Below are 24,084 nucleotides of genomic sequence, written 5' to 3'. Positions count from 1 at the left end.
TGTAAATCTAAAATGCCGGCTATTTATTCCTCTGTTTGTGTGTGGGGATATGGCTTCTCATGAAGCTGTCTATTTATTCATCTGTTTGTAGGGATATGACTTCTCTTTAACCTTTTGGATTATTGATATGTTTTTGTGCTACATGTTTTTACTTGTTATTGTGGAATGAGAATCCTACTTCCTCCAGGCTCTCTAAGATTGAAATACACCGAAAGGGAACATTTTCATCCTGCTTGGTGTCAAAGTTCAGTGTTTTCTCTCCGGTGTCAAAGGATCAGTGTCGAGGCTGTTACCTAAAAAAAGTTACACATTACTTGTTACTTTAGAAAATTAATTAATTTACTAATTTACTCCCTGTAGAAGGTAATTAGTTACACTACTCATATACATTACTTTTGTGTTGTACAGTACACTACTCAACATCACCTGAGATGTGTTGTCACATATTTGCCAGTTAACAATATATAAAATATGTATGCACATTGTCCGCAAATTCCTGAATCGATCATAGGTAACGTTAACGATCAATTAATCGATCTCCGATTAATCGTTTACATCCCCAATATAAACCTTATTATGTCCACATATCGGCACAAATCCCTATACAGCACAAGTTATTTATTTTACAGGGGTGTACAGTACTGCTATTTGTTCAGTGGCCTCACTCCACTGGCTTCCAGTGCGTTATAGAATTGATTTTAAGATTTTGTTGTTTGTTTTTAGAGCTCTAAATGGGCTGGCACCTCAGTATCTAGCTGAACCCCTGCACTTTCATGCCCCTGTACTGCCTGAGCACTGAGATCAGCCAATCAGCTGCTGCTGGTAGTCTCAAAGACCAGGCTGAAGACGAGAGGCTGAAGACCAGAGGTGACTGAGCGTTCGGGGCAGCTGCTGCTAGGCTCTGGAATAACCTGCCCTGGCACATTATATCTGCTCAGACCCTAGAGATCTTTAAGTCTTCTTTGAAGACTCACACGTTCTCCCTGGCTTTCAACTCAGGTTGAGCTGGACACCTGAAAACCTTTATAATCCCTTGTATTGTGTTGTATATATTGTGGTTTAATGTGTTGTATTATGGTACGTTTCTACGTGCTGCATTTATTGTGTTTACCTTTTCCCTATTGACCTGTACAGCAATTTGGTCAACTTTTTTTTTTTTTTTTTTTGGTAATGTGCTTTATACATAAAGTTTGAGTTGAATTGAGTTGAGGTACTGGAATGCACCTACGACATAAGTCAAGTTGTGGCTTGTTTTGAAGGCTACTGTACAGTATGTTTCAAGAGTCTCATGATGATATGATGATCTGATTATGAAAACAACATTGTCACAGCACACCTTGACAAATATGAAAACATTATTGGTGATGGCGCCCACAGATTGACAACATTCATGTCTGCGCATCGGTCCTTGAAGAATCTTTCTCATAATTTTGTGTACAGTAGGTTAAATAGATGTTGGCTTACAGTCACACATAATGGAGGAGCCACAGCTAAGACATTTTTCAAAAATCCATCAATATCATCACATTTCACCTGTATCCTTCTGATTGGCGTCTAAGCATTTATATATTTTTGGTCCGTCTGGTATCCTTGTATAACCTCAACCTTGTCATGCACAATCAAGTGATATACATATTCTTTTTCTTTTTCAGGACAACCTGGACTCTCAGAATACAGGTATGTATGCTGTAATGTCACATGAATGTATATACTGTATATAATGACGATAAAGTCAAAATAAAAATAAACAAAGCGGAAATTGAATCTCGCAGAAATGTATTCAAACCACACAATAAAGGTTTTTGGCAATTTAAAATTGTTCTCCCAATGTTCTCTGACGCCTTAAGCCCCCCACAAGGGCTGCAATCACACCAGAGCCCTCCTACTAATGGTGCAGCAGTGTGAATCGGCCATCGCTCCAGAGAGTGTATTTTTGCTGTCAAATATGATATCTTTGACTCTGGTGGGTTAAATTTATGGAAATTATGCTAATAATCAGTGATATCTGTCTATGTAGAGCCGAGTGAGTCAGCGAGCCCTTGCAGCAGCACACTGGCCACCGCACGTCTCATGAAATCAGAATAAACAGAAACCAGATCCAACAACAGAACAGAGAACAGGAACCAGATCCAACAACAGAACAGAGAACAGGAACCAGATCCAACAACAGAACAGAGAGCAAGCCCTGAGTGGCACGGTGGCTCAGTGGTTAGCACTGTCGCCTCACAGCACGGTGCTTTCTGTGTGGAGTTTGCATGTTCTCCCCATGTTTGGTGGGTTTCCTCCCACAGTCTAAAGACATGCTGTTTGTTATTGCAATGTAATCTAGTCAAATGTGTAGTATGTAAATGATGTATGTAACCTATGTTACTGTAGATATATGTAAGGGATAATGTATACTGAGCCGGTGATTACTGTGGAAATAATGACCGACAGGTGAATGATTGAGCCCGACGCGCAGCGGAGGGCTTAATATTCACCTGAAGGTCATTATTTCCAGTAATCACCGGCTCAGTATACATTATCCCACTTAGAACACGGCCTACAACTAAATCATTCAATAATCTGACAAAAATAATTATTCAAATAGATTTTTTAATAGCGTTTTCAACACAAAGCGGTTTCATTCGTAATTGGCACACAAGACACCACAGCTGCAACTGGTTGGCCTAATTAGTAGCGTCTGCGGACAAAATGCTCTTATCAACTGATTAATCCAGGTGTGGCAGAGCAGCGGTCGGTTGTCGAGAAATAATGACCGGTGAATATTGTTGATTGACCAATCAGAATCGAGTATTCAAGAGAGCCGTGTTCTAAGATGTATTATATGACTGTGATGATGCTATGTAAAGCCATTTGAGACACACTTGTGTGATAAGGGGCTATGAACATAACTGAACATATATATCTGCTGTGCATATTTTCTATAGCAACTCACATGAAATGTTGATAATAGCCGTATGAGGAATACAATGTAATTCCAAGAGCTCTCAGATTATCTCACTAGATAAGTATGGTCGGGTGATAAAAAGTCAGCTCCTCATCCTTACAAACTCAATAACAACTCAATGTTACTTTACTGCCTTAGAGACAAATGTTTGATTGTGGCAGGAGCCCTGCGGGCTAATATCGCTATTATCCAATGATGGTCTATCTTTTTTTATTTGTAATCTCTTGTCTTCCTTTTATTTTTCTCCGTTTAGAGATATTTGCTTAGCTTAGGATGGTTTATTTTATTTCCTTCTCCTGTATGAACTGCTTATGATGGGAGAGGACTCATTCCCTCCCAGCACTATCTACTGTCCTCTGTATTTTGCTTGTTGTTTTCTTTTCCGCTTGTGCTAAGTAAACTAAACTAAATAAAGGGTAAAGTTGCAGTAATGTGTTACTTTGTAACACGTTACCCCCCCAACACTGCAAAGGTTTAAGAGTCGACCTGCTTTCATCTTTACACTTAATGTATGTTTGTGAGATCCTGCCCTCCCATATTTATGTATACTGTGTTTGATTGTGTGTGTGTGTGTGTGTGTGTGTGTGTGTGTGTGTGTGTGTGTGTGTGTGTGTGTGTGTGTGTGTGTGTGTGTGTGTGTGTGTGTGTGTGTGTGTTGCCTTTATTCCTATAGACCTGGGGCCAAATGTATAAAACATTTATTTAGGTATAGAAATCTGTGTACGCCCGAAAAAAGCTATAAATAAAATGTCAGTCAAATTCACAATTACATTATTCTTTTTTGCCACACTACACTAGTCGGACAGTGTACAGTACGCATGGTGAAGACTGTGTACAGTACAAAAACATGGCAGCTCATTTCAAACGAAAATAGTTCCCCGAAATGTGTATGAATATGTCATATATATATATATGTATATGTATATATATATATATATATATATATATATATATAGCAACCTTTACTAGATGCCTTCAGGCGTGTAAAGTGTACCATGGTCACAGACAGGATGTGTTGTCTAATGAGAAGAAGAGCAGAGGAGAGCTGCAGGCTGAACCACAACGGCCCTGAACGCTCCTCACTGACAGGTGAGATCAATCACCAAGTAACACATGAATGGAAACGGGTTGGAAATGCGCATGCACGCACACACACAGACACGTGCACATGCACACGCACACACACACACACACACACACGCACACACACACACACACACACACAGACACGTGCACATACACACGCACACACACACACACACACACACACACGCACACACACACACACACACTCGGAGTCCTGTCGAATCCTCTCTGTCAGAGAGGGGAGTGGATGTGACACGTGGATCTCATGGCCGGAGATGTTGACGGCATCGTTTGCGCGCTTCATTCACTTCACTTGAGTCGTTACTCATTTAGTTTGGCCGCTTCACTGCTGGGTCTCCAAGGTACAAAAGCCCCAACACAAGGTACTGCTGCAGTACCTTTACAAAAGCCCTAGTCTCGCTGGCCAGCCTCATCTCCCTTCCGTCCGAGGAGTCTGGCGCTGCAGGTCTCCATAACTGGGATAAACCCTCCCCTGCTCTACTCTGCTCTCCCATTTGAGCGACTGTTTCGGTGGCAGCCGGATGTTATTACAAGCTCTGTCATTGACTCCGACCATTCAGAGCGGCTTCCGCTCCCTCCTCCCTGTGTGTCGCTGTAAATAGTGCCCTGCCGCCTCAGTGAAAACAACAACGCTAACTAGCTAACAAGCTAACGGCAGAAACCTACACGCTAGCTCGTTGCTACAGTACACGCTGAAAACGGCAAGTTGGATTGTTTGAAACTATTTTCCAAGGGCACTGCCGCTAAGCGCCGCCCATCGCAATCCCACTATGGAGACCTGCGGTGCCAGACTCCTCGGACTGAAGGGAGAGGAGGCTGGCCAGCGAGACTACAAAAGCCCCAACACAAGGTACTGCTGCAGTACCTTTACAAAAGCCCCAACACAAGGTACTGCTGCAGTAGCTTTACAAAAGCCCCAACACAAGGTACTGCTGCAGTACCTTTACAAAAGCCCCAACACAAGGTACTGCTGCATGCAGTAGCTTTACAAAAGCCCCAACACAAGGTACTGCTGCAGTACCTTTACAAAAGCCCCAACACAAGGTACTGCTGCAGTAGCTTTACAAAAGCCCCAACACAAGGTACTGCTGCAGTAGCCTACCTTTATTTAAATGTTTTCTTTGCTCTTCCTGTGTGTGTGTGTGTGTGTGTGTGTGTGTGTGTGTGTGTGTGTGTGTGTGTGCGACTGTGAGTGCATGAGTGCATGTGTGCGGCGCGCGCGTGTGCGTGTGTGCAACAGTGTGTATCTGTTAGTGCTTCTATGTTATCAAAATAACCAATAACCCAATAACCCTTCACGTGAAGCAGGTTTGACTAATGTAAGTGACGGTTCACACCATACGTCAAAGCCACACCAAAGTCACGCTGAAGCCACGCAGTTTCGTTTTGGCGTCCTTGTTGACAGGTGACAGCGTTCACACCAGCTGCACGCTGAAGCCACACAGAAGCGATCGTTCAGGATTCAGTCCTATTTTCCTGGCGTGACGCGTAAGGCTTGAAGCTGCAAGGCGCTGGGGAAAAGAGACTGCTCCTGGTGTGAACGGTTAAGCGTCAGTTCAGCTTGAGCCTGCCTCAAGCTTCAGTTCTGCCTATCCACCGTATTTTTGAATGCCCCACTGTAAAAAATAATTGTGCGTACAAGGTCCGGTTTAACGTGACTTATTGTTGCAGCTTGCCATTTCCTAATCTATTCTACTTGATTTGAAAAGATGGCCACCTACACTCAGTCCCTTGTACCCTGGCTGAATTGAACATAACTTGGTCAATAAGTATGTAACATACAAAATAAAACAACCCGTAATATCTTAATTTTATGTAGAATGCAGAGGACATGTAACTGTTTAGTTAAACTTGCATTCCAGGAATATTGTGCTCTTAAGATGACGTTAGTGGCTCGAGTCCGTTTCGTCCTGAAACCCACATAGGTTGCGCCAGGCGTAACCTATGTGCGATTCGAAATAACGCATCCGAGATAGAAAACGTTATGAATATAGCCACGTTATAAACAACAAACTAACGCTGGTGATCCGTATGGAAACAGTGTTACTCGAAATGGTTAATATTGGCCACAGCAGGCGATTACCCATGAATGCACTGCGCTCTTAAAGGGATATTTATCGACGAGTTTCTGCCAAGCTGGACCTGATTAGTGATTTGCTCCGTTCGCCCAGACGGGTGTCAAGCTGTCAGCAACAAGGCTGGGAGGATCACACCGGAAGAAGCAACCATCATGCAGATCAGGCAAAAATGGCCGCCAAAAATAAGGAGCAGGCGTACATGAGAGAGAGCCGCCCCGCCGCAACGTAATTACTCTAGTTAAAAAAAAGTAATTTTACGATTTTCGTTGTTTTAACATCGTCCTAACTAATTAATTCGATTACGATTCACAATCGATTTATCGAGCAGCCCTAACTGAAACTGCGTGGCTTTCACGTGGCTTTGGTGTGAACGTGCACTAACGCTCTAGGGCAGCTCCAGCTCTTAGACGTACACGTACAAGATTTGAACATCATTTTACTGCACTACTGAAATCACTCCCGGTACAACACAGAATCAACTTAAAAAATCTGCTAATAGCATAGATCTTCAATGAGATAGTAACTCAGCTAGATAAACACGATTTAAACACGATTTCAGACGGACAAGCCCGTCTTTATTGTCACGCGGTTACACATCAACACATGCACGGAGGGCCACAACACACACATGCTGACGGACGGTGGCCGGTGAAATTTGTCCTCTGCTTTTAACCCATCCTGGCTTTTGTCCTTTCCTCCGGGGGGCAGGCCAGGAGCAGTGGTCGCTTTCTCGTACAGCGCCCGGGGACCGACTTCGGATGTTGTCGTCACTGGTCGGATGACGATGACGATCTGATCTTCTGCATGTTTTTTAATGGGGGGGGGTTATATACGGAGGAGCCCCCCTGGGGGAGCACGGGGAGAACATGCAAACTCCACACAGACAGAAAGGCCCTTACGACGAGATACCCCACCAGGGCAGTAGGCACTGAGGATATGGGGGGAACACAACCACAGTGCCCGCAGTGTCCCAGGCGAGAATCGAACTCAGGACCTTCTGACTGCGAGGCGACAGCTCTACCACTGAGCCACCGTGCTAGATGGTTGAACTTCAACTCAGTTCCTGTGAGCGGGCATTCAGTTACTGTGCTCCTGCTCTCTGGAACAAGCTGCTCTGTCCATTTTTAAGTCTAATAGTGTGAATGGACTTTTACGTAGGAGTGCATGAAAACAAACAAGCTTTTCTGAAAATAAGTGATTCTTGTTTCTATAAAGTACATAAGTCACGCATGGGACCTTCTATGGTCTCTCCTGATTCTGAATATAGCTGAAGCGCTTGGTTTGACCACGTACAACTCTTCTTGGGAGTTAGATGCCCCTGGTCTGGAACACTTCTTCTTCTTCTTCTAATGGCTGGATACACATTGTTGCTTCTCACAGTATCTGGAACACTAGGTCACCTGCAGGGGGTGCTCTTTACACTTTCTGATTCAGCCCGATTGCAGGCAAAATGGCATATGTGGCCGTGGCCGAACACTGCTCACACTTTGCATTCTTATTATACGATAAGGATTTGACTAAAAGTTTATGGGACAATGAACGAGGAAGAGGGCATGATTTAGTCTTTAGGCACGTGGTTGTTTGACTCATGATGACCTCCATGCTTGGATGAGTGGACAGATCAAATATGATTGACTGGACTGAAGCAGAGGAGAGCCAGGCGAGGTGTGAGAGGACGTGACATCCTGCTCCCTCTCTGTTTGGCTTCACAAGTCCACCTGAGCAAGCAGCCACAAAACACCATCTGGCACAGCACACTGAGGGGGGGGGGGGAGAGAGAGAGAGGGAGAGAGCGGGGGAGAGAGAGAGATGCAGGGAGGGAGAGAGAGGGGGAGATGGAGAGAGAGAGGAGAGCAGGCAGAGAGAGAGGGGGGGAGAGAGGGAGAGCGAGAGATAGGGGAGAGATGGAGGGAGGGAGAGAGAGGGGGAGATGGAGAGAGAGAGGAGAGCAGGCAGAGAGAGAGGGATGGAGAGAGGGACGGAGAGAGAGAGGGGGAGAGAGGGAGGGGGAGAGAGAGATGTCCGTCCTGCTTAATCTTAATCAAATCTTTAATTTGTGGAGGGACTCCAGCCTCTAGCAGAAGATGAAAACTCCTCCATACTGTCTCTCCTGGAGTCTGTATCCACTCTCTATAAATAATTCAATAAAGGAGGGCTTAGGTCTGCATAATTAATTGCCTTTAATCTTATATCATTATTTTTAGTTTCCTAAATCAATACATTTGGCTTTAATTAACCTTTTCATTTCATGTACACCTTCTGCTCTTGCTGTCACAAGTCATGATTTTGTTAAAAGATGCAATTAAGTGCAATAACCAAATTGTTTACTTATATAATATCAATACATGAATAAGAAACTAATCTGTATTGTGAGTGTGGCATCCGGGTAGTGTAGCGCTAGATTCCCTGCCTACCAACACGAGGGTCGCAGGTTCGTATCCACGTGTTACCTCCGGCTTGGTCGGGCGTCCATACAGGCACGATTGGCTGTGCCTGAGGGTGGGAAGCCGGATTGGGGCTATGTGTCCTGGTCGCTGCACTAGCGCCTCCTGTGGTCGGGGTGGAAGGGAACTGGTGGGTGTAGCGTGATCCTCCCACATGCTACGTCCTACCGGTGAAGCTCCCGCTGTCATGTGAAAAGAAGCGGCATGGTGCTAGTCTCGGCTCTCCCCAGATTGGCAGAGGGTGGAGCAGCGACCGAGGCAGCCAATAGGGCAGCATGGGGATAAATTGGCCAAGTATAATGGGGGGGAAATCAGTGTAATATTCTCACTCCGAAACTCGTCTCACAAAATGGCTTCGTCAAGCGCCTTTGGCGACCTCCGTAACTAACGGTGGAAGAAGGCCTACCTTTGCCTGGACCCACAGGTGCAGAGTGCTTTTTAATGGTCGGGCCGTGCTCTGTCCCATAAAACGCTCTAGGCTCCGTGGAGTGTTATGGAGGTCGCCAAAGGCGCTTGCTATAGCGGGGCTCTGAGATGAGTTTGGAGTGAGAGGGCTGCATTTTAGCACTAATCATAAAGCCCAAGCAAGACTTACAGTTTTCCAATCCTAACTCTCTCTCTCTCTCTCTCTCTCTCTCTCTCTCTCTCTCTCTCTCTCTCTCTCTCTCTCTCTCTCTCTCTCTCTCTCTCTCTCTCTCTCTCTCTCTCTCTCTCAAACTAATACAGTAGAGCCTAGTTCGTTTGCAAACTGGGGCTCTGCCTGTTGGATCCGCCAGAGCATTGCATCCCCCCGCCTACATTGATTGATTGATTGAGTTCTTTATTGATAATGAATACACAGTATATACAATATACATATATACATACACAGGCCCACCATTATCAAAAGGATAAAAACGCAATAAAGCTGACAGCTTATTTCCATTGCGGTCCTCATGATGACTGTTATAAAATGTGTACTGTTGTGTGTATGTCTGGATGTGTGTAAGTGTGTGATAGTGTGAGTGCCACAAGCACTTGTCAGAGTCTGAGGGTAATGCGTGGGTGTGCCTGCCACGCAGGGGGGAGAATGATATGGGAAAGTGGGGCACAGTGAATAACCAATAAAAATAAGCATAAAATAAGATAAAAGACAATTTGTGCTATTAAAAAATAAACCCATCAAATCCTAATAAAAACATACATTAAAAAATAATAAAATAAAATAAATAAAATAAAATAAATAAAATAAAATAAGATCTAATAACATATAGGGTCGAGTGAGACACCGGCTCAGTTACTGGCTGGCCGACAACAGGTCGCCCCCCACCTCAGACACCTTGGCTACCATCAAATCCATCCTACATGTACCTATACTGGACAATATTTTATAATATACTATAGCATTACATATCATTACCATACAATATTATATACTATATAATAATATAGATATAATATAATATATAATATAATAATATAATACCACAATATAACAACACATTAAGTCCAGGTTCTGTTTCTCCTGATCCAGTTCTTGACTTTACCTTTGAAGGAGGGATAGGGGCTGATTGTCTTAATCTCAGCTGGGAGACTGTTCCAGGCTACTGCCGCTGAATAAAGAAAGGAATTTTGGCCGATGCATCTTTTACATTTTACTGGGACCAAATCTGTGGGGCTCCCTCTAGTGCCGTGCCCATGTACGTCACTGACCTTGGTGAAGTAATGTCTAAGATATTTTGGGACAGCATTGTTAACTATCCTGTGGACCATGCCGAGTTTGATTTGTGTTACTCTCTCCTCTACTCTTAGCCACTTGAGGCTGTCGAAGTGAGACTGTAGTAGGTGAGTCCTAGGATTCAATTGTAAAATGAGTCTGACTAATCTATTTTGTGCTGTCTGGAGCCTGTTTTTCAGTGACACTGCGATGCCGGTGTACCAGGAGGAACATGCGTAGAACATGCGTAGTCGTATTACAGACAACAGTTTTTACACATTAACCCCGAGGAGTAGGCTTGGGCGGATTTTTGGGAATATTGCAATATCTGGGAAATATCACAATTTTGAAAATGTACTTTCAGAGGCTGTAGCGGGCTCAGCTTTAGAGCTAGAGTCAAGTCTCTGGTATCATATGATGTCATGCTAGCTTGTCAGGAAGGTGCACAACACTCCAAACCTAGGCACAATTTTGGCGAGGAAAAAAAACATTTTCCAAGGGGTCCTCTGTTTCACAGCCTAATGTTGGCAGGCGTAGGTGTGTGTGTGTGCATGTGTGTGTGTGCGTGACTGCGTGTGTGTGTGTGTGTGTGTGTGTGTGTGTGTGTGTGCGTGCGTGCGTGTGTGTGTGTGTGTGTTCGTTTCGAACCAGCAGCCTTATGTTGTTATTTTAGCCTTGCACGGTCAAATCAGCCAATTTCATTTCATAATTATTATTTTGATTTTTTTGTTGGTATAGTGTACACACATTTAGATAGACTGAAGCCGACTGGATATACAGGCAGACAGAGGAAATTCAGGACAGACTGAGCCCAACTTTGTGTATGATGGACAGGCAACTTTTTGCATTCTGTCATATTTCCACTAAATCTTTCTGACACATTTAATGATTCATGCTATCAAGGTGAATCACACAAGGCATTTGTCTCATACTGTGAGATGCACTTAGCAAGTAAAGTGTCTTGTGGTTGTGATTCTGCCAACATGAACAATAGGATTCTAACTCTTGTACTGAACTGTACACGTTCACACCAAGGCGATAAAAAGCTTCAAATGATTCACTCGGGAACAGGCAATGAGGCGAAAGTTGCGAAATCACATCATCATCATCATCTACTTACCTCGTCTGTAATCTTATCATGGGAGTTTGCGCTAATCACCCTGGTGTGAACGCAGTAAACCACCAGCTCATACAGAAGATGTGTATACAGATTTTGCGTATCGAATGGAGATGCACTTAAAAGGTGAAAATCTGAATTACACTTGGCAAAGATTGTAATTGTGATAACCAGATCGTGACTCCAAACCAACCACACATAACATTTCTTACCTTTATTTCTACACTGAGAGCAATGAGCAATCTTTTTCAGGAGCGCTCTGTTCACATTTACACACACATACACGCACACACACACACACACACACACACACACACACACACACACACACACACACACACACACACACACACACACACACACACACACACACACACACACAGATGGTCTGATGTCTCAGACCATCTTCCTGATGTCTCAGACCATCTTCCCGTCTACCAATTTATCCACTTCAGCTCTCCTAAGTCAAATAATCCTAAGAATGAGCCAATTAAATACCGCAATTTCTCTAGTAAGAACATTGATAAATTTAAGTCAGCCATTGGCTCTATCACATGGGATGAGGTTATCATGTCGCAAGAGGTAAATAAAGCATATGAACTTTTTTTAAAGTCCTTTAATTCGGCATTAGATGCTTCATTTCCCTTGGTGAGCTCAAAATCTAGATATAAGTCATCTAAGGGGAAACCGTGGATAACTGATGAATTAAAGAAGCTCTCCCGGAAAAAAAATAAACTTTATAGGAGATCTATTCTTAACCCCTCCCCCGTGAACATTGAAACCTATAAGAATTGCAAAAAACAATTTACAGCCCTAGTAAAAAAAACAAAGAAAATATATTATTCTAATCAATTTACTGAAGCTTCTAACAACATCAAGACAACATGGAACTGATTAATTAATCACCTACTGAATCGCACTAAATCTCCATTAGCTGCCCCCATAGAGATGAATGGTAAGAAGGGGATTCTTTCTAACCCTAATGCCATTGCGAATGGCTTTAATGACTTTTTTGTAAATGTCGGCCTGGAACTAGCGTCTAACATCAAGGATTCTGACATAGACCCCTGCTTCATGATAAAGGGCCAGTATCCTCCACTCCGATATTTTGATCCACCAACATTACAGGAAGTCCGTGATATCATCATGTCTTTGAAAAATACAGCGCATGGTCATGATGGTATTAAACCTGTCCTCATTAGAGAGACCATTGATTACATCATCAAACCTCTCACTCATATCCTCTCTCTGTCTCTTGAAACTGGAATTGTCCCCCAGGATTTAACTAGAACGACCGCAACGCGGACTTATGCCTCCGCCATTAGTTCATTCTTGAGTCCAAGTGGATGTTGGAGCCAAATTGGAAGAAATTGCATCAAGGCGTTTCTTTGCAGAATTGGATATTTGAGCCAAATGTGAAGAAATTTAGTCAAGGTGTTACTGAGATATGGCGTTACCGAGCTAGAAAATGGCATTTGTTAGGTCACTGTGACCTTGACCTTTGACCTTTGATAACCAAAATGGAATCAGTTCATCCTTGAGCCTAAGTGAATGTTTAAGGCGAATCTGATGAAATTCCGTCCAGGCGTTCCTCAGATATCGCGTTAACAAGCTTGAAAATGGCGTTTGAGAGGTCACAGTGACCTTGACCTTTGACCTTTGACCACCAAAATCTAATCAGATCATCCTTGAGCCTAATTGAATGTTTAAGGTGAATGTGATGAAATTCCGTCCAGGCGTTCCTCAGATATCGCGTTAACAAGCTTGAAAATGGCGTTGGAGAGGTCACAGTGACCTTGACCTTTGACCTTTGACCACCAAAATCTAATCAGATCATCCTTGAGCCTAAGTGAATGTTTAAGGCAAATCTGATGAAATTCCGTCCAGGCGTTCCTCAGATATCGCGTTAACAAGCTTGAAAATGGTGTTCGAGAGGTCACAGTGACCTTGACCTTTGACCTTTGACCACCAAAATCTAATCAGATCATCCTTGAGCCTAAGTGAATGTTTAAGGCGAATCTGATGAAATTCCGTCCAGGCGTTCCTCAGATATCGCGTTAACAAGCTTGAAAATGGCGTTCGAGAGGTCACAGTGACCTTGACCTTTGACCTTTGACCACCAAAATGTAATCAGATCATCCTTGAGCCTAAGTGAATGTTTAAGGCGAATCTGATGAAATTCCGTCCAGGCGTTCCTCAGATATCGCGTTAACAAGCTTGAAAATGGCGTTCGAGAGGTCACAGTGACCTTGACCTTTGACCTTTGACCACCAAAATCTAATCAGATCATCGTTGAGCCTAAGTGAATGTTTAAGGCGAATCTGAAGAAATTCCGTCAAGGCGTTCCTCAGATATCGCGTTAACAAGCTTGAAAATGGCGTTCGAGAGGTCACAGTGACCTTGACCTTTGACCTTTGACCACCAAAATCTAATCAGATCATCCTTGAGCCTAAGTGAATGTTTAAGGCGAATCTGATGAAATTCCGTCAAGGCGTTCCTCAGATATCGCGTTAACAAACATCCGTACGGACGTACGGACGGCCGGCCGTACGGACGGACAACCCGGATCCATAATGCCTTCGGCCTGGCTTCGCCGGCGGAGGCATAAAAATCGCAAAAGTCATACCCATCTTCAAAACAGGCGACTCCAAGGAATTCAGTAATTACAGGCCAATCTCAATTCTACCATGCATATCTAAAATCTTGGAAAAGCTAATCTACTCTAGATTATCTAATCACCTAGCAGTCAACAACATATTATACAAACATCAATATGGCTTTCGCAAACAATATTCTACAGAACATGCCCTCATACAGCTTGTCAACTATGTTTCATCAGCTCTAGATAATAAGAAATTTGCCCTTGGAGTATTCCTGGACCTGAGTAAGGCGTTCGATACGGTCAGTCATGACATATTGATTGCCAAACTCAAAAGATACGGAGTCGAGGATACTGCCCTGCAATGGTTTAAAAACTATCTTACTAACAGAGAGCAATATGTGCATCAGCTTCCCTGCAGCAAGGAGCGTTACAGGAGGTCTTTCGTACCCACCGCAATAACAATTTACAATAACTCCTGGACACGCAGAGAGAGGAGGGCCCTCCTCTCCCTACCGCCCCCTCCCCTCCCGCCCTCCTGAACATTGAATCCAATCCTATGCACTGTGCACATGCCCACATTGCACACTCACTATGTATAGTATGTATAGTCATATCAATCATTATATAAATAACAAACTGTACAGCTTTAGTTTAGTTATAGAAATAATAGAAATATAAATAATAGTATTATTCAATACTATTTAGGAGTATTTAGTTGATTTGATTTAATTTACCTACAGTTTCTGGGAAACGTAAGATGTAAAGGCGGTGGAAGTAAAGTGGTATATATTGTATATTGTATATTTTCACGTATTGGTTTGTTTCTTTTCTTATTGCAATATTTTAATACTGCTGTTTCTGCACCTTACCTTAATTGTGTAACTTTTTATTTTATTTGTGTAACTTTTTTTATTGTTTAATTGTTTAATGTCATTGATGCTCTTGTCATTGATGCTCTTGTCATTGATGCTCTTGTTACTGTCATTGATGCTACTGCTGCTGTAACGCCAGAATTTCCCCTCGGGGATGAATAAAGTACTCTATCTATCTATCTATCTATCATCCGGCTGGTTTTTCTTCCAAGAAATTACACATTTTGTTTGGTGTTCCGCAGGGATCAATCCTGGGCCATTTATTATTTTTAATTTATATCAATGATATGGCCATGACATGTACCAAACTCCTTCCAGTATTATTTGCGGATGATACAAACCTTATAGCTTCTCATGAAGACTTCAACACCTTAATCAGAACTGTCAACGAGGAACTATCTTCTGTTGCGGAATGGTTTAAATCTAATAAATTAACCCTCAATGTGAAAAAATGCAATTTCATGATCTTCTGTAATGTAAATAAATATTATCCTATAGAACTAGCTCAAATTATTATCAATAATGCTGAAATTAAATTAGTTCAGCATACTAAATTTCTAGGGGTTATTATAGATAGCGGGTTGAAGTGGTCTTATCATATTGACCTTGTCTCAAAAAGATCTGCAAAAATGCTGGGCATATTGAGGAAGGTCTGTCCTTTAATTCACTCCTCAGCTCATTTAACCTTATATTATAGTTTTCTGTTTCCTTTCATCAATTACTGTAACATTGTTTGGGCGGCAACTTATCCTACATATCTCAACAAATTATGCATCTCAACAAATTATGCATCATACAGAAGAAATATCTAAGATTTATATCTCATTCTAGATACGCTCCTTCGGCACCCCTCTTTAAAAAATATAATATATTACCCATTGACAAAGTGAATGTTTATCAAACCTGCTTATTCCTTCACAAGTTTATATATAGGAAACATGATCTTCCAGTCACCCTTCACTATTTGTTCATTCCCACCACAAATGTCCATTCATATCAAACAAGACACAGCAACAACAATCTACTCTTACCGCGCACACGGACTTCAAGGCACCAATTCAACATCACTTTTAGAGGTCCTAAGCTTTGGAGTGAATTAAGCCTACCGCTAAGATCAATGTCCTCTTATTCTGCTTTCAAAAAACACCTGAAGAAACATCTACTGTCCTCCTGATCCCTGTACTCATCCTTCTCTGACAGATTTTGACAACTTTTCTCCAACAGACTTTGTTTTCCTCTTAGCCTTGCTTTTGCTTCAGATGCAAATGACCTTATTTTTGCTGCTTTGCTGATTTAACATGTAGTTTTTCTTTTTTTGTGTTTTATTTGTGTTTAGCCTGCATGTCACAAAATTGATGTCACAAAATTGATATGAGTATGGAACTTTGTACAAGCCTGCAAAGGCTTCATTCCCACCTTGCACAGATTTGTACATAAATTTGTGCTAAAAAAATAAACTACACACACACACACACACACACACACACACACACACACACCTGAAAGCTGACCAGTACAACCACAGTCTGATCTGCTGGCAACTGAGCAGCTCTGCTGGAGCAGTTGGGGTTAAGGGCCTTGCTCAAGGGCCTTAACCCCAATAAGGTGGTAATGAGGGAGGGGCAATCGCTGCTTTTCACTTTCCCCATCCAGATTTATCTTGCCAGTCCCTGGGATCGAACAGACAACCTTCCGGTCACAAGCTCGCTTCTTTAACCTTTAGGCCACCACTGCCCATGCAAATGTTGCCAAATCTCCACCAATCAGAAGCTCTTGAATTGATACAAAAAAATAGTGGGTTATGGATTAAGAGCAATGCTGGCCAATAGATACTGCAGGAATGAGTCCGGAAAACATGGCTGCAATGGGGACTTCTGTTAAATGCATGAGAAAAGGTCTGTGGTTCACGAAAGTTTATGAAACAGTGAAGTTTGTGTTCAGCAAGATCATCTTCACAGATGAGGACCACTTTCATGACTTATGAAGCGTATTCTGAAAATCGTGTAGAAAATGCAAAAAAAGCATTTACACTTCAAAAGTCATGGCAGTGTTACTCATTTGTGAAGATTCGCTGTTTCATAAACTTTTGTTAACCACAGACCTTAGTTCAATCACTTAACCGAAATCCCCCAAAATCCCATTGAATTTTACATCTAGGAACCAGCAGCGCAGGGACTACAAAAATACATCATCCCTGTGGTACTATGAAGAATTCAGAAGCCACACTTCATTCAGTGTAATGTACTTAGCAGGAAAGGGATAAATATAACCACAGGATTGCAACTTAATTCATGTTCAAATCTGGAGAGAGGGAGCCATGCTGGAAGGTATATTCTGCTGTAACTGTACTGTGTAATGTAACTGTACTGTGCTGTGTAATGTAACTGTATACTGTGTAATGTAACTGGACTGTGTAATGTAACTGTACTGTGTAATGTAACTGTACTGTGCTGTGTAATGTAACTGTATACTGTGTAATGTAACTGGACTGTGTAATGTAACTATACTGTGTAATGTACCTGTATACTGTGTAATGTAACTGGACTGTGTAATATAACTGTATACTGTGTAATGTAACTGTACTGTGTAATGTACCTGTATACTGTGTAATGTAACTGGACTGTGTAATGTAACTGTACTGTGTAATGTACCTGTATACTGTGTAATGTAACTGGACTGTAATGTACCTGTATACTGTGTAATGTAACTGGACTGTGTAATGTAACTGTACTGTGTAATGTACCTGTATACTGTGTAATGTAACTGTATACTGTGTAATGTAACTGTATACTGTGTAATGTAACTGTATACTGTGTAATGTAACTGTACTATGTAATGTAACTGTATACTGTGTAATGTAACTGTATACTGTGTAATGTAACTGTACTATGTAATGTAACTGTATACTGTGTAATGTAACTGTACTGTGTAATGTAACTGTATACTGTGTAATGTAACTGTATACTGTGTAATGTAACTGTACTATGTAATGTAACTGTATACTGTGTAATGTAACTGTACTATGTAATGTAACTGTATACTGTGTAATGTAACTGTATACTGTGTAATGTAACTGTATACTGTGTAATGTAACTGTACTATGTAATGTAACTGTACTGTGTAATGTAACTGGACTGTGTAATGTAACTGTATACTGTGTAATGTAACTGTATACTGTGTAATGTAACTGTATACTGTGTAATGTAACTGTACTATGTAATGTAACTGTATACTGTGTAATGTAACTGTACTGTGTAATGTAACTGTATACTGTGTAATGTAACTGTATACTGTGTAATGTAACTGTATACTGTGTAATGTAACTGTACTATGTAATGTAACTGTATACTGTGTAATGTAACTGTACTGTGTAATGTAACTGTATACTGTGTAATGTAACTGTACTGTGTAATGTAACTGGACTGTGTAATGCACTTGGCATATAAAGTTGATAAGTGGCTGTGATCTTCAAATAAACCCTACGTGTGACTAATGTAGCACGTCGGGTCGTGATTGGCTAACAGGAGACGTTGCCATATTGCCTCCGTACATGAGCAGAACAGAAGAAGAAGAAGTGGGTTACAGCCATGGACAGTACAATATATGGACCACCTTAGCTATATGTTTTTGACACGGCAAAATGAAGCTCACTTCCCGATATTGTTTGATTTCGTTTGATTGGATGAATGGATTTTCCTGTTGCATTGTGGGAAATCTGTTCAAACCTGGAGCCGGGAAAACAGGAAAGGGCGTGAGCGTGGACGGGAGGTTTCCTCCGCCACGGCGTCCATCTTGTTCATCTTGTTTTCCCTGCTAGCCGTTAGCTTGGCTAACAAATGTTGCTAACGTTAGTTGCTATTGCTAGCCTTGCTCCATTGCTCTCACAGCGAATACAGTAGCCCGAAGAAAAACCAGAGTATTATTTCCTCCAGACCTCGCGCGGCGCCACCAGCCTGCCGCTTGCATCTTCCACAAAATCGAGGTAATCTTATTTTCTAACGTAACGCTAATTGCATAGCATGACATTAACGCTAGCTACATGTCCATTTGTCATTACAGGAGGACGTTAGACTAGAGTAGCATAAGTTAACATTATATACAACGTTAAACAGTATTGCATGCTGCACAGATTCGGACGTAGACAGAAAACAAACGCAGTTCTGTTTACCTAGGTTACCTCTTTGAGATGAGGCAGACTCAAAGCATACTCATATGATCTACCAGCTATAGCGTTATATATCTAGCTAACGTTAGATGAGGGGGAACAAGGGGGTTCAACTCCTCTGGATAGTTTATCCACCTCTGCATTTACAGTATTTACCAATCGCACGTAGTGTTGGGTAAGCAAACGTTAACGTTATACAGTGATTAACAGTGTCTAATTCGTTTCTTCCAGGGGTAGCCGCCGTCCAGTACCAGATGGGACACACACAACAGAGGATCGTGATTTGTGAAGATCAAAGCTATAATATTCTGTTCTCCTGAGATTAACGCTAAACTACACGTTACTGCTGATCAGTTGTTTCAACATACGAAATTGCAATAACACACAAGCCAAATGCTGACATGAGAGATTTGCTTTGAACAATTGTAGCTAGTATCTGCCAGTGACCGGAGAATATTGTTATATTTGCTTGTTTTAATGCTTTTGTCAATAAACATTGTCAACAAAGATAGCCTTGTTGTATATTATCATGTATAAGATTGTTGATGTCGAGTGAACACAAACCGAAGATTGGACCAGAGGACAGGACGACGGAGAAACTTAACCGACCAGCAGTCTGAGTCTGCTTCAATCAACGAATGCTTTATATTTATTGAAATGAAATATGGTGATATCTGGTGGTCTGAAATTACTCTCTCTAGCTAGGCTAACTGGCTCATATTATGTCATATTATTGTAACGTCTGAATCAGCGTTTCATAACTTTATAATAGCCTAATATAGCCTGGATGACGTTAGCTAATGCTACCCATCCTTCCATTGGTGTTACACGTTATATTTTTAACTGAGCTTTGCGGAATTACCTCAACACAATTGTGTATCAGCTTTAAATGTCCAATATATACAGCGTTAAACAAACGACCAGCAGCATTCAAATGGGCAAAAACGTTATATTTATTGAAATGTGGTGATCATGTCACAAGTCACATTACATAACGATATAGCGTTAGGTGTTCTTTTGATCAACAGACCTCGGGGATCTATACTGTTGCTACGGTGCTAGCTAGCTAGCCGCAGATCAGCTCTGAAGCCCCAACTTCAGAGCCCGTCCACTAAAACGCGATTTCGATATAGCGTTTTAGGTGTTCTTTTGATCAACATACCTCATAACGGGGATCTATACTGTTACGTGTGTCTACTAACATCATTAAAATATCATAAGGGTAACACTGTTTCTGTTATTTTACTTTTAATCTCTGGCTACGTTGCTAGCTAGCTAGCTAGCCTGCCTTGGCAACTGGTTGGGATCATCTGGTGTCAATCAAAGAAAATCCCGCCCCCAAAGTTATAATTTTTATCGGCTCTTTTACTCAAAATGGGACCATAATTTAGAAAACGGAGCCCAGGAGAGCATGAAAAAGACTTGAAATTGTTTATTCAGACCATAAGCTCATTCGGAAAATGTTTATTTAAGACACAGAACGAGAGAGAAGTCGGCTCATTTTTACATTGGAGCCAATGTACGTGTCGTCACTTCCGGACCTGACGTGCGCCCCCCCTGCGGACTTTTCGAATTAATGGAATTTCACGACTGGCCTCATACATTCCCTAATTCTGTTGCCCACTGGTTACAGCATATAGATTGAAGACAGTAATGAGCAGAACAGAAGAAGAAGAAGTGGGTTACAGCATATAGATTGAAGACAGTAATGCTCATTAATGCTCATTTGAAATTCAGAATTCTCCTCAGGAAGGCAGACATGATGTGTGGTGGGTGGCACATCAAGAGCCTGAAGTTACAAAGTGAAAATAGGGAATTGACTCTTGATAAGCTAACATGGAGTGTTGCCATATTGAGGCCATTTACACCTGGCATTAACATGTGTTTTCTGCCATCAGATTGCAATCAGATTGTGCTTGACCACATTAGCATGATTTCATTTACACCTGGCATTAGCATGCGTTTTTCCTTATCCAGATAACAACCAGATAACTTAACACCCAAAATGGGTGTCCTCTCAATCCGCATACAGTTGCTGTATCCAGATTGAGAGGACACATTGCATTTACACTTGTGTTCAATGTGGTCACAATGCATCCCTGACCACCTCCGGAGGTGGTTTGGCCGATCAGATTGCAATGCTTCTTCAATGTGTCTTGGGGGTGTTTACACCTGGCATTTCAAGTGGTGAAGCACAATCAGATTGCAATCTGATGACAGAAAATGCATGTTAACGCCAGGTGTAAATGGCCTCATTGTCTCCATGAATTATATCCTGTTGATAAGAGTGGGTTGCAGAGAGATCTATGGCTAATATGGCTTTCAAAGAGGCCATTTACACCTGGCATTAAAATGTGTTTTCTGTCATCAGATTGCAAAACAATTGCACACATTTTTTTAAACGTTATTTTTCTTGTTTTCCATGCTTGGATGGGTGGACGGATCAAATATGACCAACATTTTTTAATCTCAGCTTCTTAATGTGCTTATATGAGACTTGATGCTTTGAAGCTTGATGCTCTGATGTGTTTGCTTTTAAATCTGTGTCAAAGCGACGCAACACAGATGCAGCATCAACATCTGTATTCACAATATCATGTTTCTATATGCATGTGCGCCAACATTCATCTTCTGCCTCTTCTGTGCTAACACATGCTAACACATGCTAACACATGCTAATACATGCACACACAGTGTGTGCCAGTGACATGGTGCAGGTGAGCTGTATGTACGGCGGAGCGAGTCATAAATCAGACTCAACACACACACACACACACACACACACACACACACTATGCTGCTGGGAGCTCCGCTGCACACATCACAGCCGTCACACACACACACACAGCCATCACACACACGCACGCACGCACGCACACACACACACACACACACACACAGGCTCACTACGCTGCTGGGAGCTCCGCTGCACACATCACAGTCATCACAAACACACACACACACACACACACACACGCACACACACACACACCCGCGCGTGCAGATCCCATTCATAAAATCCTGGCACAGAACACCCGCCACCACTACACACACTTCTGTCAAACAGGTTTTGTTTTCAGCTGTTAATCTGTCTGTCAGCAGGGGATCTCGACAACTTGCCAAAAGGATTTCCATGTGATTTGGTGCCAGATCGGCCCCAGACAGAGAGAGGAAAGGGGAGGGGGGAGGGGGGGGGAGAGAGAGAGAGAGAGAGAGAGAGAGAGAGGGAGAGAGAGAGAGGGAGAGAGAGAGGGAGAGAGAGAGAGAGAGAGAGAGGGAGAGAGAGAGGGAGAGAGAGAGAGAGAGAGAGAGAGAGAGGGAGAGAGAGAGGGAGAGAGAGAGAGAGAGAGAGAGAGAGAGAGGAGAGAGAGAGAGAGAGAGAGAGAGGGAGAGAGAGAGGGAGAGAGAGAGGGAGAGAGAGAGAGAGGGAGAGAGAGGGAGAGAGAGAGAGAGGGAGAGAGAGAGGGAGAGAGAGAGGGAGAGAGAGAGAGCGAGCGAGCGCCAAATCCTAACGAGATGTGTTCAAGGTCAAGAAATCAATTTAACTTCAAAGCTAAGAGAGAGAAAACATTATAAAATTTTCTTTCATCTGAAAATAGACGGGTCAAACAGCTCGCAAAAGGCTATTTGAGTGATGTGAAAAACGCAGAAAATCGAACCTCTTCCCAAAACTTTAATGACGGATGAAAGTTGTGGAGTCAGTGAGTGACTCACACAACATGAGTTCGTACTTATTTTAAAACGTGCAACAATTTCGGACGAAAAATACGGACTTGGTGTGCAAAAGCCTTTAGTTGGAGAATTGCTGAGCGTTGGCAGAGATTAGCATTCTCCCATTGCCTTTGAGTTGTAATCTGAACCATGAACACAAGTCCTGAACCTTACTGGCCCCTGAAAAAGGAGATGACCGGCCAAAATGACCTCACTTTTGAGAAACGTCCTCATCTTTAGGATATTTGTTCCCCATAAGTATAGAAAGAGGCCTGAAGCCCTCCAGGTCTCCACTATCCTCGCGCACCTGGACACCACAGGAACCTACGCCATGGGTCCTGTTTGTGGACTTTAGCTCGGCCTTCGACACAATCATCCCAGCCCTGCTATAGGAGAACCTCTCCCAGCTGGGCGTGCCCAACTCCATCTGCAGATGTACCACAGACTTCCGGAAAATGCTCCATACAAACATAACAAACTCCACAGCAAAAACAAAATCCACAGCAAAAACAAGCTCCACAGACATAACGAGCTCCACAGACATAACGAGCTCCACAGACATAACGAGCTCCACAGACATAACGAGCTCCACAGCCATAACGAGCTCCACAGCCATAACGAGCTCCACAGACAAAACAATCGTTCCTCAAAGAGTTCTTATGAAGATGAACGCTCACCTCTCACTGACAAGCTCCATCACCGGCATCTGGCCTGCAGCACAGCTCACATTCATGTAACCATAAATGCAGAGAGTTCCTGCAGGAGAGAGATCACCGTTACAAATCAACACAATCATAGACCGTTTTAAGCTGATATTTTAAATAGAACATAATGGATAATTAATCAGACAGTTTATGCTGATATTTCAAATAGAACATAATGGTTAATTGGTGTAGCCAATGCAGATGCCCCGTCGGTCTCATTCAGGGATCATATCGGCACGTGATCGGACAATAAAGGCTTTCAAATGAAATATGGGCACCAGACCTAAATGAACATTTCTGACGATATGACAAGCTGATTAAATTACGCTAACCCAGAGAGAGCATCATCCAAGTCAGTTTAAGCAGGATGAGGCGTACAGTTTTGTTTGGAAAGAAATGTTACATAAATAAATAAAAATATGCCATGTTTTACATAAGCCAAGTTGTCATTTTCTTATTTTCCCCCCAGGGAATGTGTACATTTTGAAAAGCATTGTATTTCTGTCTGCATCTGCCAGTGGGCCATCAGGATAAGAGGCGGCATCATAATGTGTTATTTCCACTACAGGAGAGACTTGATGTTCTCTGAAATCAGGTGGTGGTGCGGAAAAAGAGCCCCTAACCCTGAACAAAATGAT

The 24,084-nt window shown here is 42.4% G+C and overlaps 1 protein-coding gene across 1 annotated transcript in view; it reads right to left on the bottom strand.

Moving 5' to 3' along the window:
• htr4 (5-hydroxytryptamine receptor 4) overlaps positions 1-23,478 on the bottom strand; it is a gene marked incomplete at its 3' end in the record, with an annotated part of 142,435 nt that extends 118,957 nt beyond the window's left edge. The window contains exon 1 of the mRNA XM_083651612.1: positions 23,420-23,478. Coding sequence (XP_083507738.1) covers positions 23,420-23,475 — 56 coding nt within the window. The 5' untranslated portion in view covers positions 23,476-23,478. The remainder of the gene's footprint in view (positions 1-23,419) is intronic.
• Between the last annotated feature and the right edge of the window lie 606 nt (positions 23,479-24,084).

The sequence above is a fragment of the Poromitra crassiceps genome (assembly GCF_964638095.1).
Source record: "Poromitra crassiceps genome assembly, chromosome: 15".
Classification (NCBI taxonomy): domain Eukaryota; kingdom Metazoa; phylum Chordata; class Actinopteri; order Beryciformes; family Melamphaidae; genus Poromitra; species Poromitra crassiceps.
This window is presented reverse-complemented; position numbering and strand designations above follow the sequence as displayed.